The sequence below is a fragment of the Onychomys torridus genome, chromosome 2, assembly GCF_903995425.1.
Source record: "Onychomys torridus chromosome 2, mOncTor1.1, whole genome shotgun sequence".
Taxonomy (NCBI): Eukaryota; Metazoa; Chordata; class Mammalia; order Rodentia; family Cricetidae; genus Onychomys; species Onychomys torridus.
Window position 1 is genome coordinate 77224316 of NC_050444.1, and position 23378 is coordinate 77247693.

Sequence of the window (23378 nt, forward strand, 5' to 3'; positions counted from 1 at the left end):
GAGATAGATAGGAGAGTGAAGAAGTATCTTGCATAAAATTTAGCAACTCACTATCAGTCAGAAAGCTGCTCATTCCCAAATTGTAATCTGAGGAAGGCAAAGTTTCTGTGCAAACAAGAGTGCCAATGGAGGCTCCTGTGGGAAGCTAGAGCGCTGCTGGCCTTTAAAAGGTCTTCCTGGGCAATGCACCTGTCTTCCCACACACCTCAGCCTCAGTCATTCTGACAGAAGGACTGGTGCCAGCCCAAATCTGAAAAGGCTATTTCAGTGGCTTTATGCTACTGGGAAGAGAGGAGGGTCCGTTTTGTTTTGTTTTTCCTTTCGAGAGAGGTGTATTTGCAAAAGGCCTTTCTAGAGTGGATAAACGGAAGCTGGCCTGTTGTTGCAATTTTCATCATTTTACTCCTCCAGGAAGGATGCCAAGTCACACAGACGTGGAAGGGACGCTAAAGCTGTCTGCCTGAGGACAGCTCTGGAAGCTGCAGTGTTAGCTGATGCACTCCCAACGTGGAATCTTCATATGATGGCTCTGCACACCATTTAAAGGCACCAGACAAGTGAGAAGAACAATTTTTCAAAATGCCAAATGGCATGTGGCTGTGTGGTGCAATAGACAGTGCACTGGACTTCTAGTGATGGAAAAAATGCCAAATGACATCCACTTCAATCGAGGAGGGAAATTACTGACAAAGACCTTCCCCAAGCTTCGCAAGCAGGAAAAAGAAGAAAAGCGGACAGCATTTCCAGACATGATACACTTTAGAAGTACACATACTTTTCTGGACAATAACTGAGGGTCTCCGAAGACCAAAGTGGGTGTCTCCCTAGCTGTAACATGAGTACAGTGGAAAGGCCGCCAAGGAGAACTTAGAAAGGACTGGCAGGTCAGTTCAAAGTATCTATGAATGACAAGTTCCAAACAATGGCACCTTTTGGAAGTATGTAGAAACAGAAATACCAAAGATTCCACTATGTAACTGAGCTTAAGAGCACTTTAGCTAACGACATGGTGTCACTGAGCATTTATGAAATAAACTGCACTTTTCATAACTGTTTGCATACTCCTTAGTAGAAAGAAGGGTCTGATGGGTGGCACAACTATTTAAGTAGTTAGGTAGCCACAAAAATAAGTAATAGTGTCCTCTTACTGGGCAATGAGACACAGGGTAAGGAAGGAGCTAGAGGCCTAGGCTGCAAATGGCAAAAACCCTACTAGAAATACAGGAAAAGAGAAGGACCAAGGAGCCTAAGGGATGTAAAGGTGAAAGAATCTCAGAAACAGCCTGTAATACAAGGACTCTAGAGGATTGCTTCATGGAAGTTTTTGGCCAGATGCAATGCACAGACTTGTAGATAACTAAACACTGCATTTCTAATAATCATCTTATCCCTGCAGAGAGCATAGCTTGGAACAAAAAGAGAGAAGACACAGGAGGTCATCCATCCCCAGCCGAGATCCAAGCTAGAACTCCTGAGAACAGAAAAGGGTCCGAAGGGGCTGAAGACTGTGTAATGAAAGATGGGGGTCCTGAGCAAGGGACATGATGATGGAAAGCAGCCTCAGGGCCTGTTGATGAAAAGCCTATTTGCAGACAGACATCATATCTTTGTAAATCCCAGGCAGCAGAGTAGAGTGGCAAACTCCTGAACTTTTCCTCAAAACATGCGCACTGCTTCTAGGATCCTCTTCAAGTGGGTTAAGGGTCTTAAAAACACCAACATTCTTCACTAGTTTAACACCAAATATGTGCATGAAATACAAGGAAGGTAACTGGGATGTCATGGGAAGCTTACGAAAGGAATGAGAACAGCATAAGCCTTGTCCCTACCTGATAGCTTCTTCCACAGACTGGCCAATAATATTAGAAGAAGGACCTGGCTGAGACAGTGGTGTCAGGCTTATCACCCACTTCACTGGCTTGTAGTACTCATCACTGGAACTTAACAGATAAAACAGTGTGGTCAGGAAAATTATCTGCAAAACAAAGGACAGTATCTCCTAAAAAATCACATTTGGGAACCTACAGAAGAAACACATGCACAAATACAGAGCCCAGAAAAATGCTGTAACGCATAAGGAAATACGGTGTATGCTATCTAGGTGTACATACCAGAGAAAGCACGAAGTTGAGAAGGGCAGTGCCACTGTAGAAGAGGATGGTCAGCAGCGTGGTAACCGTGGTAAACAGCAGGCTCACGTTCCGGCTCATAACAATCCACAGGGATTCCAAGATCTGATGGAGAGGGACAGCTGGGTTCAGAACTAATCCTCATGAAGAAAGTGGCTACAGCCATCTAGTGTGCTTTTAGTGCACTGTCTTATTAGCCATAATGGAAAAGGTAAAAAACTGGTGCTTACCTTAAAGGTAGGAAAAAAGCAACCAGAAATATCTCTGCTCAATAGTAAAGAAAATGGCTAAGTAGTTGCAGTGAATCCACTCCAAATAACATTTAAAATAGTAAGGCAACTATCAGAGACATTTTATTATGTTTTATTCTATTATGCTGGCTTTGGTTTGGTTTGGTTTGGTTTTCCAAGATAGGGTTTCTCTGTGTAACAGCCCTGGCTGTCCTGGAATTTGCTTTGTAGCCCAGGCTGGCCTCAAACTCACAGAAATCCACCTGCCTCTGCCTCCTGAGTGCTGGGATTAAAGGTGTGTACCACCATGCCCAACTTCTCTTATGCTGTTTTTAAAACACAGAATTTTTACATATTCTACAATTTTTAACTGTAAAAGACAGAACACATATGTATGTCTACAGAAGAATATGCGAGCACACCCTCTATGACTCTATTTATTTTAGAGGATTATAAGTGCAGGTCACTCATCAGATTAGCTGTCTATCCTCTCTACCTTTACCATCTCCAACTGAGATCCAACTATAAATATAATGTATTATTCCAATGACTTGAAGTCACAATGGAAAAGATGGACAGACAGGATCAATGAGTGACAGAGCCTTTCCTAGGACAGACTGAGACTAATCAATTTATCTATTACCTAACAACTCATGAAAGCCAGTTATCAAAATGGTTTTGCATACATTAGATATAAAATATGACTAAAAGAAGATGTCAATGTCTCATCACGCCTCCATGTTTACATTTCTTGTCCTTTCATCAATTAAAACCCCTAATATAATGTCTGTTCTATTCTTCCCAAGTGGGTTCTTCCTCCTGATAAAAACATGGAAGCAAAATGATCAAGAGGACATGTTCTGTTCCAATTGGTTAGATGCTCCTGTGAACAGTGCTGTGAGGGAAGCAATGTGGAAGGCTTTATCACAGCTTTACAGACATCTGAACTCAATCACAGAGGTGTGCCGCAGCTGGGACAGTAACCCTGACATCTGCATTTCACTCTGGTGCCTTTCTAAGACGGCAGCTCTGGTCCTGTCACATGCTCGAGTTATGACATGCAGTCTATGAGAGGCCTGTCCATTCCTTTCCCACCTCAAATACATCATCTATAAAGGACATTCTGTTGCTCTCAGAATGTCTTGCAAGCCTCAGCTCAGTCTTCCTAAGAGAATTCAACAGGCAGGCTTCATTTACAAAAACTCCTTACAAAAAAATCTTGAAAATACTTCATTATGCCTACAAAAATATGCACGATTAACTGTCTGACCTTGTGGGATAAGGAATGAATGAACAAAGCCACTGATTCTAAGAGACAATGCCTGTATTTGTAATTTGGCAAGCACCCTTTCAGGGGCCTCAGTCACTCTGGAATTTTTAACCCGAAAAAATTTACATAGTTTCTGAGTCACAGAAATAGAAAACACCCTCCTGCAATTCTTAAGAAATTAACTGAAAACAGCAATTGTAGACTGGAAGTCTCCAACAACAATCCAGTAACCTTTTTGACTTGAAAGGAGATCAACTAGAGACAACAGAGAGGACAGTTCTGGAATGTTAACTCAATGATCAAAGTAGAATTTTAGTTTAATCACCAGGCTTGCAAAGGAGGGTATCATTAACGGCAGGATCAGTAAGAAAGACCACAAAACTCAGAAAAATGCAACAGACTCATAGAGGCAAAAATGCATCCCAACTCAAAAATGGCAAACATGAGCCAGGACTGGCATTAATCTAATCAACAGTGGCAACATAACCAAAAAGATGAAGAACCAAGTTGCTGGCCATGGAGTATAAGCCCAGAAGAGACTGACAAGCAGTTAAGCAACCTGGTCAGAGAAGGCAGTCAGAATTAACAAGGAGCCTCAGCATCCTCCTGCTTTGCTGCCTCCTTCCTCAAGTCTACTGCCATCCAACCACCCTTGGCCTCTCATTTGGCTTCTCGGGTACTTCTAACTCACCTGCTATGGAACCCAAGAAGCATAAAGAAGCAGCTTCAGGTTGGGGATTTAGCTCAGTGGTAGAGCGTTTGCCTAGCAAGCCCAAGACCCTGGGTTCGATCCTCAGCTCAAAAAAAAAAAAAACAAACAAACAAACAAACAAAAAAAAAAGCAGCAGCTTCAAGGAGCGGGAAAATAGAATTACTGCAGTGATGCAGCGGTCAAAACAAGAGAGTCTCTTTGGTGGTTTGAAAGAAAATGGCCCCCATAGAGAGTGGTACTATTAGCAGGCGTGGCTTTGTTAAAGTATGTGTGGCCTAGCTGGAAGAAGTGTGATACACAGTTCCCTTCCTGTTGCCTATGGATCCAGATGTAGAACTCCCAGCTATCTCTCCAGCACCATATCTGCCTGCATGAAAACATGTCCCGCCGTGATGATGCCAACCTCTGACACTGTAAGCCAGACCCAATGAAATGTTTCCTTTATAAGAGTTGCTGTGGCCACGGTGTCTCTTCACAGCAACAGAAACCCTAACTAATACCATCTCTCTCTTGCAAAGATGGCATCATCTCCCTGTCAGTCTAGGAGCCCAGAGACATGGGCTATATGAGCTTCACTGACCTTCTCTGGTTCATCTGTCTGCTCTAGCCTTATAGGAAGGGAATTGCACCTGGAGATCTCAATATACCATTTCAGCTCTGCCACTGTTCTTTTAGGCACAAAATAATAAAGGCAAACTGTATATAGCTCTTTTCATTAGTTTAGTTGACAAGCTAACACCAGGCTATATTCTAAAGTAGTGATAAAGAATTTCAAATCTAGTCAGGCGACATGGAGAAATGGCTCATCGATTAAGACCACGGGCTGCAAGCAGGGCGGTGGTGGCACACACCTTCAATCCCAGCACTCAGGAGGCAGAAGCAGGCAGCTCTCTCTGAGTTCTAGGTCAGCCTGGTCTACAAGCAAGTCTCAGGACAGCCAAAGCTGTTACACAGAGAAACCCTACCTAGAAAAACAACAACAAAAAAGAGCACTTTTTGCTCTTAAAGAGGATCCAAGTTTGGTTTCCAGCACCCACATGGTGGCTCACAGCCATCTGTAACTCCAGTTCCAAAGGATCTGATGCCCTCTCCTGAGGCATTGCAAACATACATGCAGGGAAAACACTCATACACATACAATAAAAATAAACAAACCTTTAAAATTCCATTCATTCAGAAAGACTGAGCATCAAAACTGAAAAGGGTAAAATACACCCAAGTACCAAGTAAGGGTGAAAACATGTCCTAGGAGGAATCCGAATGTAGGGAACCTCCACGTGTTCTGAAACACCCTAGCAGGAGCTGAGGAACCTGCCAAACGATCCGAAAAGAAAACAAAACCTGGGTGTGTAGAGCAAATCTTTGATCCTAGCACTCAGGAACCATAGGTGGGCTGATGATCTCCTTGAGCGTGAAGCCAGCCAGGGCTACAAAGGAGGCCATGCCTCAAAAAAACAAGGAGACCAAGCCTCAAAAAAGTCAGAACAAAAAGCAAGTAAAGCAAAGGGTAAAACAAAGACAGAAAGTGTGAAATGGGATCCAGAGTTTTCCTGAGGACAAAACATGTTCTGGAAGATCACACCATGCGATAGAAGAAAAGAAACACTGAATATAAATGTTAACTGCCTTACAAATATCGCTGAGTCTGTTACTAAAACAAGAGCCATTTCATCAGTTTCCCAGGAACTTGAGGTGAACTAGAGAATACTGATAAACGTCTACCATGGTACTTGTCATAAACTAGGGATGAGGAGATGGCTCGGTGGATAAAGTGTATAAATCAGTCTGGGTCCCTGGAACCCAGGTCAAAGGTGACAGAAGAGATGGACTCTGCGGAGACGGTCAGCTCAGAGGAAAGGCATGGCTCTGAGTGAGTGGGGACATCAAGTCTAGAAAAGACACCCAGCAGCCTTGCTCCCCGGCAGATACCTCCTCAAAAGTGCAGTGACACTCTAAGGAACCACACTGAGAGCTTTTGCTGAATACAATCTGAACCCCCCCTTTAAAAAAAAATCATGGTCTTAGAAATTTGAATAGGTGGTGTTAAAAAGTTCTTTTGTTCTAGAGAGAGAGGTGGTGATCTCTCAAGAGTGTGATTTATAATACTGTTCAATAAACTTTCAGTATTTTGAAGGTATACAGATATGAACAAATAAATACCTGAATAAACAATGCATATTACCAAAGCATAAAAGGGTAAAAGAAACATCTTTAATCAAAATTGGCCAATGGCTTTCTATAAACCAGAATATAAAAAGCTTACTAACAGCTTCACACCTCACACTCCACAGGTCTTTTGAAAACAGCACCTGCTGAGTTCTGGATAGTAACAAAGACCACCCACAACTACAAGCTGGAAAAGCTTCTCTTTCTCACCTATCTGGATAAGCTCTTGAGTGGGGTGCTCAGCTCCCAGTCTCACTGGTGAGCTTCCTTCTGCCCTACTGTGTGAGAAAGGATGTTCTTCCCACGCATTGGTCAAAGTTCACAAATCCCAATAGACTGAATATAGAGCGAAGATGAAATCCAGACATCAAATTGGTTTGTGCAAATTAAGAGGGCTTAATTAACTCCCCTCCAGACAGTTTTCTACAGAGATAACTCCCCAGTATTTTTTCCATTTTAGAAAATAGTATTGTGTATTTGTGCACATACATGTGTATAATGCATGTGCTTGTGTATGCAAGAGAACAGAGGCCAGAGGCTGACATCAGGTGTGCTTCTTACTCTCTACTCCACCGTTTGGAGATAGGGTCTCTTAGTGCACCAGCAGTGCACTGATTCTGCAGACCGGCTGTCCAGCACAGCCCCAGGATCTGCCTGTCTTGGCATCCCACTCCACCCCCCAGCACTGAGGTTAAAGGAGTGTGCCTCTGTCTCCGACTTCACATGGGTATTGAAGATCGGATTTCAGGTCCTCATGGTGGTACAGCACGCTTCCAACTAAGCTGTTTCCTCAGCCCCAGAAAATAGCATTTTAACACACTGAAGTATGTTTTTTATGCTATAATGAAAAATTATTTAATGAATACAAAAATATGCACTTTGAAGTCCAGTACTAAAACTTTTGAGAACCACTGGGCTAGTAAAAGCAGAGGGAAGGGGTTATCAAAAACAGAACAGTCGGGTACACTGTCAAGTGCTTGTAATTTGAAGAACTTGGAGACTAAGGCAGGAGGTTTGCTTGAAGCCATGAGTTCAGGGTCGGGCTGGGAACATAAGCCCCCACTCCTTAATTAAGTAAGTTATTAATTAAACTATAAACAAGAAAGACATCATTTTTGAGATTTCAGTCCCGATTGTGAAGCACCTCAGTTGAGAGGAAGAGAGGCGTGGGAGTGCAGGGAGGTGGCTGAGGGGCGTGTGAGTGCAGAGAGGTGGCTGAGGAGCTGTGAGAAACCCCAAGTGTCAGAAAGCACTGCAGGGCTTGGGAGAAAGTCACATCTTTACCTTCATCTTCCATATTTGGAAGCCAAAAGATAGTATCTAAAATAGCAAAACAAGAAAGAGCAACATAAACATCACTTTAGCAACCCAGGGGAATACCAGAGAAGACTGCCCTGCAGCAGATAGCTCTTCCCGAGTCCAGTGTGTGGAGATGCTGGCGGCCCTACTTTTGGCTATGCTCATGGACTGCTTCACTCAGCTTAAATTCCTTAAAATCTAGACCCAGAGCCTCAGCTCATTTTAATTTGATGAAAGTCACACATATATTCACAAGTCTTCTCTGTGAGAAGTCACATGCTGAGACACTTGACGAAATTGGCTCTGGGAAATGAAGGGAGGTCATTAACGCCCAGCAGTGGTGTGAGGGGGCCCAGCAACAGTCTGTGGTGGTCTAAAGAGGAAGGGCCCTATAAGCTCATGTGCTTGAATGCTTGGCTCATAGGGAGTACCACTATTAGGAGGTGTGGCTTTGATGGCCTTGTTGAAAGAAGCGTATCACTGTGGAAGTGGGCTCTGGGGTCTTATATGCTCAAGTTATGCCTAGTGTGACACACGGTCTTCATTCTCTGCTTGTGAATCCAGATGTAGAACTCTCAACTCCTTCTCCAGCACCATGTCTGCCTGCACACTGCTATGCTTCCTGCCATGATGATAACGGACTAAACTTCTGAACTATAAGCTAGCCCCAATTAAATATTTTCATTTATAAGAATTGCTATGGTCATGATGCCTCTTCACAGAAATAGAAACCCTAAGACATAGTAAGTCCCTCTAATGAAACTGGACCCTATTTACAGTTGTCAATGGCTTTATCAACCAGAAAAAAAAAACAGGTTTGTCTCTAATGGTCCAGCTGAGGAAATTCTGATGACTTTGACGGATGTGGACACCCATCTAAGGCCCCCAGCCCAATAGGCTTGTTCATGTGCATCAGGATTCAGCTTCTCTCAGGTGTTCTCTCCACGCCTGAGGACTGCAGCTTCCGGATAGCTTTCTAGTTTAAAGTTCTCAGAGCCTGCACATTTCACAGTATCTAAAACAGAGTAGCTGAAGAGACTGATGTAAGAAAAGCTAGAATTACAACTTCTGTTTTTATTCCCACGTTCAGTTCAACAATAACTACTATGTCTTACCGAAAGAAACGTTTCAATGTTCTCATGAACGAAGGAGGCAATATCTTGCCAGTCCAGAATATCTCCTAGCCAGCTGTTCTGACGACTCACATGCATCTTGTGCCCTTTGTGCCTTCCAGAGTGTGTCACGTTCTATGAAACAAAGTCAGTGACATGTGAAATAGCCATCTTAATGCATCCAAAAGATAAATGTCTTTTTGTTTTATACCTGCTTATACATACTTCAGTAAGAACTCAGTTATGAAAACCCTTGCAAATTTAGATAACAAGACTAGAAGTCCAGGATTTCTGTATTTACATTCTAGGTACTGGGTCTAGCATGATACACATGCTTCCCTCCTAGTTCTGAACTCACAATACTCGTCCATGTGTACCCCACACCCAAAGAGTTCACATACATCTTCATTTCCCTCAGCACCTCCACCTTTCCTTGGTTTCCTATCTTTGCCTCTTTCTCCTTTCTCAATCATCTACACAAGGTAAGAGCAGAGAGAGAAGAGACCATTTCAAAGAACCAAACACATAGAGCGGGGTGTCAAATTTGTCTGTCTGTCTGAAAGAAATCTACATGGGCATGAAACCCTGAATTTGAAAGGGAAGTGAAGAAATAAAATGAGGTTAAATTCAGAAGCAAGCTCTTAATATTTTGTGTGTCCTTCCATTTTTCCACCTTGGAGTGCAGCATGCTTTCTCAGTCTGTGACACCGTGAGAGTAAGGAAGAGAACACGTCACTTTCCCATGTACAGATCTGCGCTCAAGAATACAGCACTCCAACAAGAATGGGGCTCAAACAGGGTGAGGGGCAAGAAAAGCTACCTGGTAGGAAGCTCCAGAGTAAACACAGGAAACTAGCAAAACCATCCTAATTGCTTAGCTCCTCAGAGAGAATCATAGAGAAAATACTTTATTTCATACACCACTATTAGCTTAAGCTCTCAAATCTTTACTACCAAAGGCAGTATACATTCCCTCAACTCATCTCAGGGCAAGACTACACACTGGGAAACATGTCACTAAGCAAGAAACTGGAACTCAGCCACCCTCCTCTTGCATGCTCTTCCAGGGAAAAAACAGCAGTTCTGCCCCACTGTTCAAAGACCATGGCCCTCACAGCCCACTAAACCTAGTATACACAGCACTAGCTCAGCAGACCCACTGCTTTCCAAATCATTGTTATGCTCAGTGGTAGCTGCACGTGTTCTACCATAAACTACGTAAGTAGAAGCAATACACAAAGCTGACTGGAAACAAAAAAGTCTCTAAACATTTCTGTCTCCTCAAAGAGAAAGGTTTTCAATGTCTAGACTTTACCTGCCCCTAACAGGAGCCACTAGCCACATGTGGCTACCAAACATTCGAAACATGGCTTACACTAAATGAGCTCTGCTGCTGGTGCAAAATGCATACTACAGAGTTCGAAGACTTAGTTGTTTTAGGCATATAAAATATCAAATTTGTTTTTATTAGGTGTATACTGAAATAGCAGTACACTGAATTAAATAAAATATATTAAAATTAATCTATCTTTAGTCATTTAATATTCTTATCTGTGTTCAGTTATTTAATGTAGCTACTAGAAAGATGAGTATCACATATGTGGCTTGCAGAATTGTGGAGTATAGCTCACTGGCAGATCTTGTGCTTATGTGAGACCTGGATTCAATCCCCATCACCATAAATAAATAAACAGATGTGGCTTGCATTACATCTGTACTGTACCAAGCTGCTGCAAAGGAGGAGGTGTTATGATATGCGCAAAAGATGGAACACTGATCCCCAGAGAGACTAACAGGTTATGCCACAGAGACTAACTAAGCACCAATGGAAGCTGACAAAGGCTTGAGTTCTCGCTCCTGGAAAGTTAAATAATCAAGTCGTCTATGAAGCAAAATAGTGTTCTCAGTTACTATGGAAACTCTTAGCTAAAAGAACTCACCTTTACAAACCAAGAGTGATAGAGTCTGTCCCAGAGCTCCAGAACTTGCTTCTCAATCACAGCTGTATTGTTCACTTTATCTCCTAGAATTTTGTGAAGCTAAGAAGAAAATATAAGTATAATCTGATTAATATTTTATGTGACAGTTCGGTATGATTAATACATCTGAGTCTTTATTTGTCCCAAATCAAATTAAAATCTTCAAGTACTTAAAAATCTCTAGTCATAGTATGTTATTTTCTTAAAAGATGCTTCACGTTCCAATAAATTCCCCATCTTCCTCATCCTCTCACTTCTCTTCTTAGGTCTCGGGGAACACGGGAACAAGGTAAATGAAACTTAATTAACGACCTATCTGATCTCTCCCACCCAGAGGAAAGCCTTTCTCGGCAAGCCTAGTGCCCGTCTACTACGTTCGAGCCTCGCATTACTCCTCTCTATTGTAAGTCACCGTAAGACTCCTAAGTAGAACTCAGGCCCCGACACACAAGCAGGACTCTTTCCGAGTGCTGAGACAGGCCAGGACTGGCAGCACAGGCTCCGGGAACCCGCCCTGGGGCAGTACAACTTTCACTCCCTGTAGTACATCATCCTATTTCCTTATTAGAGCCAGTCTTAAAGATCTGAGGAAACTTGCCAGGACACTTGGTTCAATCCCTAGCACAGGCAAAAAAAAAAAAAATTAAAGACAATTTTATTTTTGTATTATGTGTGTGGGCAGGCACAAGGACATATATGCACATGAGTGTGGAAACCAAAGGTGAACACCAGATGTCCCCGGCAGTCACTCTCTACTTTTCTTTTTTAGGGAGTTTCACTAAACCTGGAGCTCATCAGATTAAACTAGATTGGCTTGTCAGTAAGGCCCAGAGAGCCTCCTGCCTCTACCTCCCAGCACTGGGATTACAAGAGCTCACTGCCACACATGTGCACACTGGCTTTTTCTTTTGTTCTTTTTTTTTTGAGACAAGGTCTCTCTTATTTGTAGTCTAGGCTGGCCTTCAACTCAGAGATCCACCTGCTTCTGCCTGAGAGTACAGGGATTAAAGACGCGGATCAGGATTTATTCCCGTGGGTGCTGGAGACCAAACTCAGGTCCTCATCTTTGCACTGCAAACACGTTACAAACGGAACCATCTCCCCAGCCCAAAAACACAATTTTAAAAGACAGCATTAGTTTGTAGTTTTATTTTTCTTAAAACAACTTCATTTTTTCCCATTTCCTCAGCAACTTCCTCTCCAATTACAGAGATGAAATTTAAAATCTGTATGTGTATTGAATCATAAGCATCTAATCTTTAGTGTTTGTAAACTTCCTAAATTCAATGGCTCTTATTCATTTATTAAATGCACTGCTACTTAATCACTACTCACAGGTGGATATACAAATAGTCCTAATTTTTAAGGCAGTCACTGTCTTTACATAGTTTATTTTTCACATCACCAGTTGCAAAGTAAATGAACAGGAGTCAAGGAAAATAATCGTGCTGACTGTGCACTGCCCAACAACTTTCTAAGGGGTTATATAAGTAATAGTTTTGAGCACTATATGGAAATCAATTTTCCCAAGGCATTATGAATTAACTGAAAACCTTAAAGATAATTTAGCAAGCATTAAATGGGAACCAATTATCTGTTCTTTGTTCCTTTAATGAGAGAGCTGATTCTCCAAACTGGCTTATTATATGCACTTAGGCATTCCTTTGCCCACCTAATGTTAGCCTTATAAATACTTGAACCAGTTATCATCCATATCTGGTGCAGATATCTAACCTTTTATTAAACTGACTTACTCATTTTAATGAGTAAAATCAGATATAAATTACTCATAATAAATACAAAAGCCACCTATCTCTGAAAAGCATTTTATAATTTTAAGTGGTTTTTACCTACATTGTGTAATCTTTGCAAGCACCCAAGAATAAAGAGAAAATGACTTTGTAGGTCTGGGGTATAGCTCAATGACAGAGTACATTCGTGATTTCCTAGGCTCAGGCCAGCAACTCAAAAGAAAGGTGCTTCTGTCAGTCTAGGAAGAGAAGACAGTTTTATAAAGTATCTAAGAAGTTCAAGGTCATAGCGAGGTGTGCAGAGCCAATACAAAAATTGCCCAGATACAGGACATGGAAATGTATCCCAACAAGCCCAGTCTTAGGGAGGCTAAGGCAAGAGGACTGCAGGTTTCAAGCCAGACTGCTCTACCACGATGAGACTGTCTCACAAAATGAAAAGCTCTTTCAAGTGTAGCCTGTGTGACCGATACACACCAAGAACGCCTCACAGCAGATGCTGAGTACAAACATACACATTCCCTTTAGGTACTTCTGTCTCTTAGGACACGACTGTCAGATACTCACAGGCCTCCTAATTCTCCATGACAACTTCTGAGATCCCCTGACCAGAAAAGGCCTAAAGTGGTTAGTCGGCCTCTGGGAGACATTGTCCACAGAGTGACCATCAGTGCATCGAAGCACTACTTTATGCTGCCATCTTGCTTAGAACCCTAACTCCCAGGATAACAATGAATAGTCCTAAAACACAGTGAATTAAAAAAAAGTATTGCATAATTGTACACCATGTTGTATAACCCTCTAGAAACCCATGGTGCTGTCAACCCAGCAAATGTTACCAAGAGACCCAGAACACTCCCTACTATGTTACAATACACTCTGGTAGACACAGGAAGGCTGGAGTCTAATGTCCTTAGCACTATCAGAAGACTCACAAAAGCCCGAGTATCAATTAGAGTCCTCTGGCTCACTGGGTCACTCTCTGTTGCAGCCACCCTGTCTTCACACTGGCCCTCCTCACCCTTCAGCCACTTGCTACCACTCAAGAACCTGTGAATGGAATCTACTCACGGTCGATGCATCTTTCTCCAGACCTTCACCAACTGCTTGCTCATTAGCATCTTAATAGATATGCTGCTGCCTCACAGAACTCTCTGGACATTTAACTAAAGCATCACCCTTTACCACACACTCGTTTGAGTACTTTAAAAAAGTTTTTTTGTTTTGTTTTTTGAGACAGGGTTTCTCTGCGTAGCCCTGGCTGTCTTGAAAAATCCTCTCCAACCAGGCTGGCTTCAAGCTAAGAGATCTGCCTGCCTTTGCTGGGATTAAAGGTGTGCACCACCATGCCAGGCTAAGCACCTACAATTTGTATTTGTTTGTATGCTTACTACTCATCTCCTCTCACCAGTGTAGGGCTCTAGGAGGCTGTTAACTCTGGCTCCCTGCTCCCCACTGGCCTGAACTGTGTACGGACCGGTGCTTCCTTCTCTTAGGGTCAAGGCAGAAGGACAGAGGGGACAGCGCTGACTCTTCTGCTGTCCAGGCAGAGCATCTCCAGCTGGACCTTTTGAAAGGGACAAACAGGAAGGATAGCTCAGGCAAGGATGACGACGGCAGCCCACAGAGAACACAGACCGGAACGCAGGAGCCAAGCTGACAAGGCAGGCTGGGGAAGCTGGAGCCTTCAGCTGCCTCTGCCTTTACCTAAATAAAAAATGAACCCTTCCCTCTTTCTGGGCACGGCAGCTGTCCTAGCTTCACCCTTTCTAGCTCTTGCACCCCACTTCTTACGATTCTTAGCTGCTCAAGGTTTAAGGCTTATTGAAGTCACACCTGTAGTTCAATGGTTTTTGTTTGTTTGTTTGGTTAATTGGTTGGTTGTTTGGTTGGTTTTTTGAGACAGGGTTTCTCTGTGTAGCTTTGCGCCTTTCCTGGAACTCGCTTTGGAGACCAGGCTGGCCTCGAACTCACAGAAATCCGCCTGCCTACCTCCCGAGTGCTGGGATTAAAGGCGTGCGTCACTACCGCCCCAACTATCAATGGTTTATTTTTTTTTTTTGGAGTTGAGGATCAATCCCAGGGGCTTGCACTTGCTAGGCAAGCGTTCTACCACTGAGCTAAATCCCCAACCCATATCAGTGGTATTTTTAACAACTGCATTGAGGCATGATTCACATCTTACAATTCACCCATCTTAGTAGATAAGTCAATTGTTTATGTACATTTATAGTTACTAGCCTGTACAATTAATTTTTATCACCCATTAAGTAATCACTCCCATTTCCCCTCAGATTCACCTGTTTCTGGAACCCACTACTCCATTTTCTGTTTACAGATTTGCCACTGAAGACATTTCGAGTTAACGGAATCATAGGCATGTATTGTATGGCTGATGCTTTACTTGTCACTGTTGCTATTATGTATGTTGAGAGGGGTGCCGTGCACACATGTGGATGCTGGCCGGCAGCCTAGGGAACCGGCTCTCCTCTTCCACCATGTGGGCTCCGGTCATCAGGCTTGCACAGCAAGTGTATCGCCCACTGAGCCACCTCACCAGTCACGGACTGGTGTCTTTTCCTTAGCATTATATTTTCATGTTAATACATGTTGTAACATTTATCAGTATTTCATTTCTTCATCAAACTTACCACCTTAAAGGCAAGGGCTGAAACTCAAAAGCTGTTCCATCTCTGTCACTCTCCGACTCTGTGTCTGTCAGTCTGTCTGTCTGTCTGTCTGTCTGTCTTCTCTCTCTCTCTCTCTCTCTTTCTGTATGTGTCTGTCTGTCTGTCTGTCTCTCTCTCTCTCTCTCACCCCTCACACAAACATACACAGTTACTCATACACTCACATATCACTCACACATACATGGAATAAATTTATCATATTAGGTTGATCTATCTACCAGTTGCTGGACATTTGATAGCTATTATATACTATACCTCTAAGTCAGGACCACAAATATTTCATAACTTCTGATATCAATGTCCTCAAGTGCCTTCACTTTTAGACTCTTGAACAAGAGATTACATAGCTATTTCTTTTCTGTAAGTAGTCTGAAATTTAGTTTTTAATCTAAGATGTACTATTTACCCAAAATTTCCTTTATCTTCTTACCTAAAAGGCAAGAATGTCAGAATAAAACCTCCCAAATATATGTCAGAATAAAATGCTATACTTTTAGCAAAATAACACATGTATAAAAAGCTGCAAGCTCTTTCCAAGAGCTGACTCTTTCTCCTACGACAGTTCATATACATATTTATCTTTCGCTTGTTCATCAATTTTTTTCAATATTATCATATGCAAACTAATCATACTGTCTTGTACAGACATAACAGAACCAACTGACAAACTTTCAACTTTCAATAATTCCATCTTTGATTAGCAGATAGGAATGCATGTATATCGAACATATTTTTCATAATTGGAGCGTACTGTTTTGAATTTTATTATTTTTTAAGATTTATTTTTACTTTATGAGTGTGTTCACTTACATGAATATATGTGCACCGAGTACATGCCTGGTACTTGCAGAGGTCAGAAGAGGATGCCAAATCTTGCAGAACTGGACTTAAAGAAGGTTGTAAGCCAGCATACAAGTGGTGGGAACCTAACTCAGGTCGTCTGCATGAGCAGCAAGTGCTCTTAACCACTTTCAAGCCATCTCTCCAACACTCTATGTTTGAATTTTAAACAAGAAATTAAATGCTCATGCAATCTGAGGGGCATAAATTCCAGTGCCTTCAATCTTGTCAATCCTTGTATGATCCTAACTACTTTGGTATATTAGGTGAAAATTAATTGTATTCTCTGGGCAACAGTAGAAGAGGGACATACCCTAAATCCTACTGAGAAAGCTATTCCTTAAGTCCAACAACTGTGTCTTTTCCTCTACCTCTCTTTCCCTTCACAAGGCTCTGTCCCCTTTACTCAAGTTCATCTCAAGCACAAGCACACTAATGCCTCTGTATCTCCACTCCACAAATAGCTTTCTTAAATACACTCTTCTTTGACCGGCCATTCCTTCTGGATTTATCTCAAGTACCACCTGAAAGCACTTACTCTAGTTCCGGCCAGACACACACTGACAGAAAGCTACATCAGAAAGAAACAGGGATTTAGAGTCAGTCACCACTGTGGAGCAAACACACCTGCGGCCATCGGGATCTGTGGGGCCTGCCCAGCATGTTTTCTCATCTGGAAGGCAAGTCAACTAGTTCAAAGTACTACAGGAAGCTTAGAATGTTAAATGAAACTGCAAACTGCCAAGCACAGTGAGCAGCAGACACAGGATTCAACATGTTCGCACGAATTCTTTTTCCTCCACAAAGCCACCTTTGGCCATCCTATCCTAAAGCACAAATAAATCAGATCTATAACCTTGAAAGAAAGTAAACAGTCAACTTCTTAAGACTGCTCAGGCCATGAGCACTCTTCAGTGTGACATTCTGAGAATCTGATTCCACTTGATGGTACTTGTCCACCTGTAGATGTAAATGTATTTCCCAAATGGAAATTGCTCCAAACAACATCTTTACACATCCTCTATCAAAGGAAGAAATTGCCCTATAAAAATCCTGCACACAGAAAGGCATGAGAAAGGTTCACTCGCGAGATTCACAAGATCACCTTACCTTGTGGGTTATCCATTCCCGTCCATACTGGTACACATTGTTAGCTGCAGAATTAAGGGCTCTTTGGACCACCTGAGCCTCAGGAAGCCAACTGATAGAAAAGACAGAAAGAGAAAAAATGGAAAAAGCCCATTTTCAGTATATTCTTCTAACAGTGCTTTGAACTAAAGCTATCAATAACAAATTATTGATCAATCATTAACACAGAGAACATCTGATGCCCAGGCCTGATGATCCTGACTCTCAGGATTTCCCTTGCATCTCTCCATAGGATCTAGATCTACTTTTCCACCCCACCCCACCCCCAAACCCCATCAGCCTCCTTTCCATTCTGTTCTGTCTACATATGTCCTAGGTCACCTGCTATGGTGATTTGAAAGAAAATGGCCTACAAAGGGAATGGCACTATTAGGAGGCATGGCCTTGGTGGAGAAAGTGTGTCACTGTGGGAGAGGGCTTTGGGATCTCTTTTGTTCAAGCTTCCTTCAGTGTGACAGTCAGCTGACTTCCTGTTGCCTGCAAGGTAAGATGCAGCAGTCTCAGCTCCAGCACCACATCTGCCTACACGATGTCATGCTCCCTGGTCGTGATGATAGTGGACTGAATCTCTGAAACTGTAAGCAAAGCACCCCAATTAAATGTTTTCTTTGTAAGAGCTGCCATGGTCATAGTGTCTTTCCTCAGTAATGAAAACCCCAACTAAGACAGAAAGAAGTTGGTCCACGGGACTGGGGCATTGCTGTGATAAGGCCTGACCATGTGTGTATTTGGAGGAATTTGGACTTTGGTACTTTGGACTTTGGTACTTTGGGTTAGGAAAGCAGTGGAATGCTTTAAGCACTGCTTAATGGGCCATTCTAGTAGGAACATAGAAGACAGAGGTGCTAAGAGTTATTTGAACTGTCAGAGGCTCACTCAAGAAGTTTCAGAGGAAAAGAATTTTAGGATGTTTCCTAGAGATCATTCTGAAAATTTTGTGAGGGTGGCTGCCTCTCGCCCTTGTCCGAAGAGTCTGTGAGGCTAAAATGAAGTGTTTCAGATTAATTGGATCCATTGGCAGAAGAAATCTCAAAACAGCCTAGTATAGACTCTGTCGTGAGGATATTAGTGGTAACGCTAATGAAGATTTATAATGAAAAGGAACAAGCTGAGCAGGGTAAATTACAAAATGAAAATTATGAGAACACCAGGAAATGAAATAGAACTAAATTCTAGTTCAAGGAGATAAATGGATTAAGAAATAAAGGGAGTGGTGACCTCAGGGCAAGATCCCACCCTATCTAAATTTCCAACATAGAAAAGGAACTTAAAGGTAAGTTTAGAGCTAGGTGTGGTGGGGAACACCTTTAACCTCTGAGGCCAGCCTGGTCTAAAGAGCAAGTTAAAGGACAGCCAAGCTTAGGCAGTGAAGGCAAACAGAAAGCTGGTGATATAATTAAACAAGGGGCCATGTTCCCACCCCAGCAAGCAGCGGAACTTGGCAGCTTTGGCCATGTGGTTCTGCTTTAGAGTTAAAAATAAAAGAAAGGAGTTATGGGAATAAAGCCACTGAGGCCAGGAATGTGTCAGGAGTCTAGTGAAGCTGTGAAGTTGAAGCCTTGGATAAGAACCCAAGATGTTAGAGATGCCAGAGTCATGGAATACCTGCTGAAGACAGCAGATAACAGAGTAGAATCAGCCCAAGAGAAAGATGTTGCAGTCAACAGAGCTGAACGGAGTTGGAAATCTGAAGAGAATTTTGGCATCAAGCATGGAGTTGCAGTGTCTGGAGTTTACCCAGCTGGTTTTTGGTCTTGCTTTTGTCCAGTATCTCCTCACTGTGCTCCTTTCCCTGAATTTTGGAATGGTAATGTATATCTGGTGTCATTATATGTTGGAAGCATGTAATCTGCTTTTTAATTTTGATTTTTACCAAAAGATTACAGTTAAGACATTGACATGTGTCTCAGAAGGGACTCTGGACTTTGAAACAAGTTTGAGGCTGTTATAGACTATGGGGACTTTTGAAGTTGGACTGAATGGCTTTTTTTTGCATTTTGATATGGCTATATAAGCCTTTGGGGGCCAGGGAGTGGAATGTGGCAGACTGAAGTAAAATGTCCGGGCTGGAGAAATGGCTCAGTTAACAACACTGGCTGCTCTTCCAGAGGTCCTGAGTTCAATTCCCAGTAGCTATATGGTGGCTCACAATCATCCGTGATGACATCTGGTGCCCTCTTCTGGCCTACAGAACACTGTATACATAATAAATAAATCTTACAAAAAAAATAAATAAAATGAAAAAGAAAAGAAAAATGTCCAACAAAGGAAGTGCCACTACTAGGAGATGTGGCATTGTTGAAGGAAGTGTGTCACTGTGGGGGTGGACTTTGGGGCATCTCTTTTGCTCAAGCTACCTTCAGTGTAACAGTCAGCCAACTTCCCATTGCCTATAGGATGTAGCACTCTCAGCTCCAGCACCACATCTGCCTACATGCCACCATGCTCCCTGTCATGATAATAATGGACTAAACCTCTGAAACTGTAAGGAAGGCACCCCAATTAAATGTTTTCTTTATAAGAGTTGCTGTGGTCATGGTGTCTCTTCACAGCAATAGAAAATCCTCACTAAGACCCCTGCCTCGTCAGCACAGAGGTCATAGTTCCAGAGCACTGAGAGATTCAACATCTGACAAGATTCTGAAAGTGTGGGTCATGGACAAGCAGCACTCAACCTGCCTGGGAGCCTGTTAGAGATGGAAATGTTTGAGCCCAATCCCAGACCTCCTGAAAGAGAAACGTGTGCCCTAAGAAGCCCTGCAGGTGTCTATCTAAGACCCACGGATCTAAGGAAGTGTACAACTAAGAAGAATCCAGAAGTAAGAGGGTAAACTATTTATTTCAATCTTTACCCACTGGTCTTTCGATATGGAGTCTCTCCAGCCATGCTAAGAACTGCAGTCTTTAGGTTTTGCAGTAAGAGGCCTCTCCACACCCTCACAGCTAAGTAGGCTGCACAATACACCTTAACCAGGAAGCCTTTTCATCTACCTAATGCCTTCCAAAAGTATTTCCATATGATAGACAAAACACTACCATGAGTATTTTGTATATTCTCCAAACTGTCCATCCATGTTCTATAGTAGAGAGTGACAGTCACAGATTTAATAGTTCAGGCTTCAATTATCCATGATTCACACTGAAAGGCCAAAGCAATAATACATATGTGTTTATTTTCCTGAGGTCCAGGCTGCACATGGAAAAGAGTCAGAACACTTTTATAGCCAACAGCCTCAATTCTTAGCAGCTTCATGGGTGTGTACATATAAGGTGATCATACCAAGAAGCTAATTGCTGTCAATAGCCACAAAAGTCATGATGTCTAGAAAATCTTCTTTTATAAGGAAAAAAAAACAAACAGTAAATGTCAATGAATTAAAAGGTAGATGCAGGCACAGGCATGTGCCTACACTCTCATTATTGGGAGTCTGAGGCAAGAGTGTCGAGTGTTGGGTCGGTCTGACCTTCAGAGTGGTATCAGAAACTGCCCTAATCTCAACACTTACTCTTTCATTATTCTAGTTTATCAAAGCTTTGGCAAACCATATCTCTCTCTTCCAGTGTAGCTGCATCAGTGAGCACTGTTCCGGGCACACAGACGCTGAAACTGGGTCACCCATGTGTATCCTTTTTCAAAATAGAATTCTTACTTTGCCCACTCTGGGTGATTTGCTAGAGTTTCATTAATCAGATTACTTGTGACTTCAATCATGTGTACACTTTCTTGATGTACCTGTAATATAGGTAAAAAGAGAAAGAAAAAAAAAAAAACAGTAAGTAATAAGCCTAATATAAAATGTCTTTTTCTACTCTTATTATCTTGGTTTTTATTAATTTAGAAGTGGGCACTTACAAGTTGTTATAGTAATGTCTATGATATACATTAAAATATCTTCCATGCCTTCAAGAAGCTCAACAATCTGCCTTAAAAAAAATCCAAATACTTAACTCATAGACATAAACATCTAGTTCACACGTATATAAATAAGTTCAGATTACATGTATGCTTATGCACCTTCATATGCAATAACAAAACTGTGAGCTAATACAGTGACTGTGCAGGGTGAGATACACGGGCAAATAAACCACCAGTATGCTTCTGTGTAGTTCTGCATGTAGAAAAGCCACTGGGAACTGAATGTGAATTTGCCTTGTGTGGTGGTGTGAGTAAGAACGGCCCCGCAGGCTCATATGTTTGAATGCTCAGTCATGGGGCATGGCAACAGTTGGAAAGGATTAGAAGGGTTAGGAGGTGTGGCCTTGTTAGAGGAAGTGTGTCACTGGGGGTGGGATTTAAAGTTTCAAAACCCCAAACCAGACTTAGGCTTTCTTCCTGCTACCTGTGGATCAGGCTGTAGCTCCTACATGCTGCCATGCTCCCTACCATAACGACAGTGAACTAAGTCTAAAACTGTAATCAAGCGCCCAATTAAATGCTTTCCTTTGTAAGAGTTGCCTTTACCATGCTGTATCATCTCAGCAACAGAACAATCACTAAGACATGTAGTGGATAGCTGCAATAAAGCGAGAAATTCACGGAGTCCACTTAGGGGCAAAGGAATTTATTAGGGGAGAACAACTCACTGCACAGAACAGAATGGTCACAGGTGCTGGAACGGCTGCCTGAGCCAGTCTCAAATCCAAGCCCACAGGGAGAGAAGCGAGAGCTTACTGTGTCTCTGGTCTTCAGGGTAGCCCTGAGCCACGCCCCAGGGGCAAGTACTTCAAGGTCATAGGTAGGCAGAGCAGTTACCTACTATATCTCTAGGGGCGGCACTTCAAGGTCATAGGCGGAACAGCTATCCACTACATCTCCCCTTTCTGTCTAAATTAGAAAGTTCCTGCATTTTCTGTTTTCTCGGGTATTATTATGTTCCTTCTATGGTCTTTGATGGGGTTGAAGACTAGATAGTTACAGTTATGATCCTGTCATATCTTACCTAAGGACATTGGGAGTAATCTCTGTAACGCGCCATTTACCTATGTTCTGGACATCTCTGGATTTCAGCACGTATCTCTTGTTTGATGTTGTTCTTGCTGGTTGTAACTCTATTTTTGTTTAGGTTATTTTACCTTTCCCCTCTCCTGGTTAATATTTGATAAGCATTCCTATTGTATATAGTTTATATTAGGTTAGAACACAGAGAAAAATATGTAACTTTTCCATGTGCCTATGTGTTTTCCCATTCCCTCCTATGGAACCAAGGTAGAATCTCCACAACTCCTTTCTCTTCAGCTCAAAGTCATTTTTCGGTCTGTTTTAAAGATAAGGTCTCACTATGTAGATCTGGCAGGATGATAGATGTGTCCTATCATATTATTTTAATTTTCCTTACAGTACACATCTGCCATCAATGAATTCTCTGTTTTAATTTATCTGGAAATGGTTTTCTTCTGCCTTTACTTTTTTGAAGAAGAGAATCAGGTGGGAACTGAAGCCAGTGTCTTGAGCATACTGGCCAAGTGCTAGGCAACACAGCCAGCCATACTTGCAACTCCTTAACCTTTATTTTTAAAGAACAGTTTCATTAAACAAAAATTTCTTGGTTGTCAGGCTTCTTGTTCTATGGTTTGAACTCCATCACTCTGTCTTGTTAGGACTTCCCAGTAGGAAAACTTTTACCAACTATTTGGTTCCCTATGACCTTGAAGTACTTGCTCCTGGGAGGTGGCTGGGGGGAGGGGGGGGCTACTATTTGTAAGCACGATGCACTACTTCAGCAAATTGCTGCCATTGGATCATCTACTGGTGACAGTTACTAATGAATCTTTGCGGGACTGTTAGATACCCATGATTTCAGGTATGCTTCACAATCTTTTGAAAATAGAACACCAAAATCTGGAAGTGGAGTCAAGTAGAGTTCAGATAAAGATAAAAATGCACTGAAAGAGTGTATGAAACTACCCTCAGCAAGCACACCATTGTGAAGAGAGAATGTGGCTGTGTTTTGGGGAGTGCCCTTCTCCATGACATTGAACTAGAAACAAGAATTAAGGTGGAAGGATTTGAAAAGCAAAAAAATAAAGAGCCTATATGAGCCAGGCCTTTAA

General features: G+C 42.2%; 1 protein-coding gene across 4 annotated transcripts in view; it reads right to left on the bottom strand.

The window, feature by feature from the left end:
• Nucleotides 1–23378, bottom strand: part of Tmem245 (transmembrane protein 245) — a 79068-nt gene that overhangs the window by 23034 nt on the left and 32656 nt on the right. For 2 of the 4 annotated variants that reach the window (XM_036177628.1, XM_036177627.1), the window contains 7 exons: nucleotides 20978–21060; nucleotides 17289–17379; nucleotides 10859–10957; nucleotides 8922–9053; nucleotides 7792–7827; nucleotides 2112–2234; nucleotides 1830–1975 (listed from right to left, as the gene is read on the bottom strand). In XM_036177628.1, coding sequence (XP_036033521.1) covers nucleotides 1830–1975; nucleotides 2112–2234; nucleotides 7792–7827; nucleotides 8922–9053; nucleotides 10859–10957; nucleotides 17289–17379; nucleotides 20978–21060 — 710 coding nt within the window. The remainder of the gene's footprint in view (nucleotides 1–1829; nucleotides 1976–2111; nucleotides 2235–7791; nucleotides 7828–8921; nucleotides 9054–10858; nucleotides 10958–17288; nucleotides 17380–20977; nucleotides 21061–23378) is intronic. The other 2 variants (XM_036177630.1, XM_036177629.1) reach the window with 1 other exon arrangement.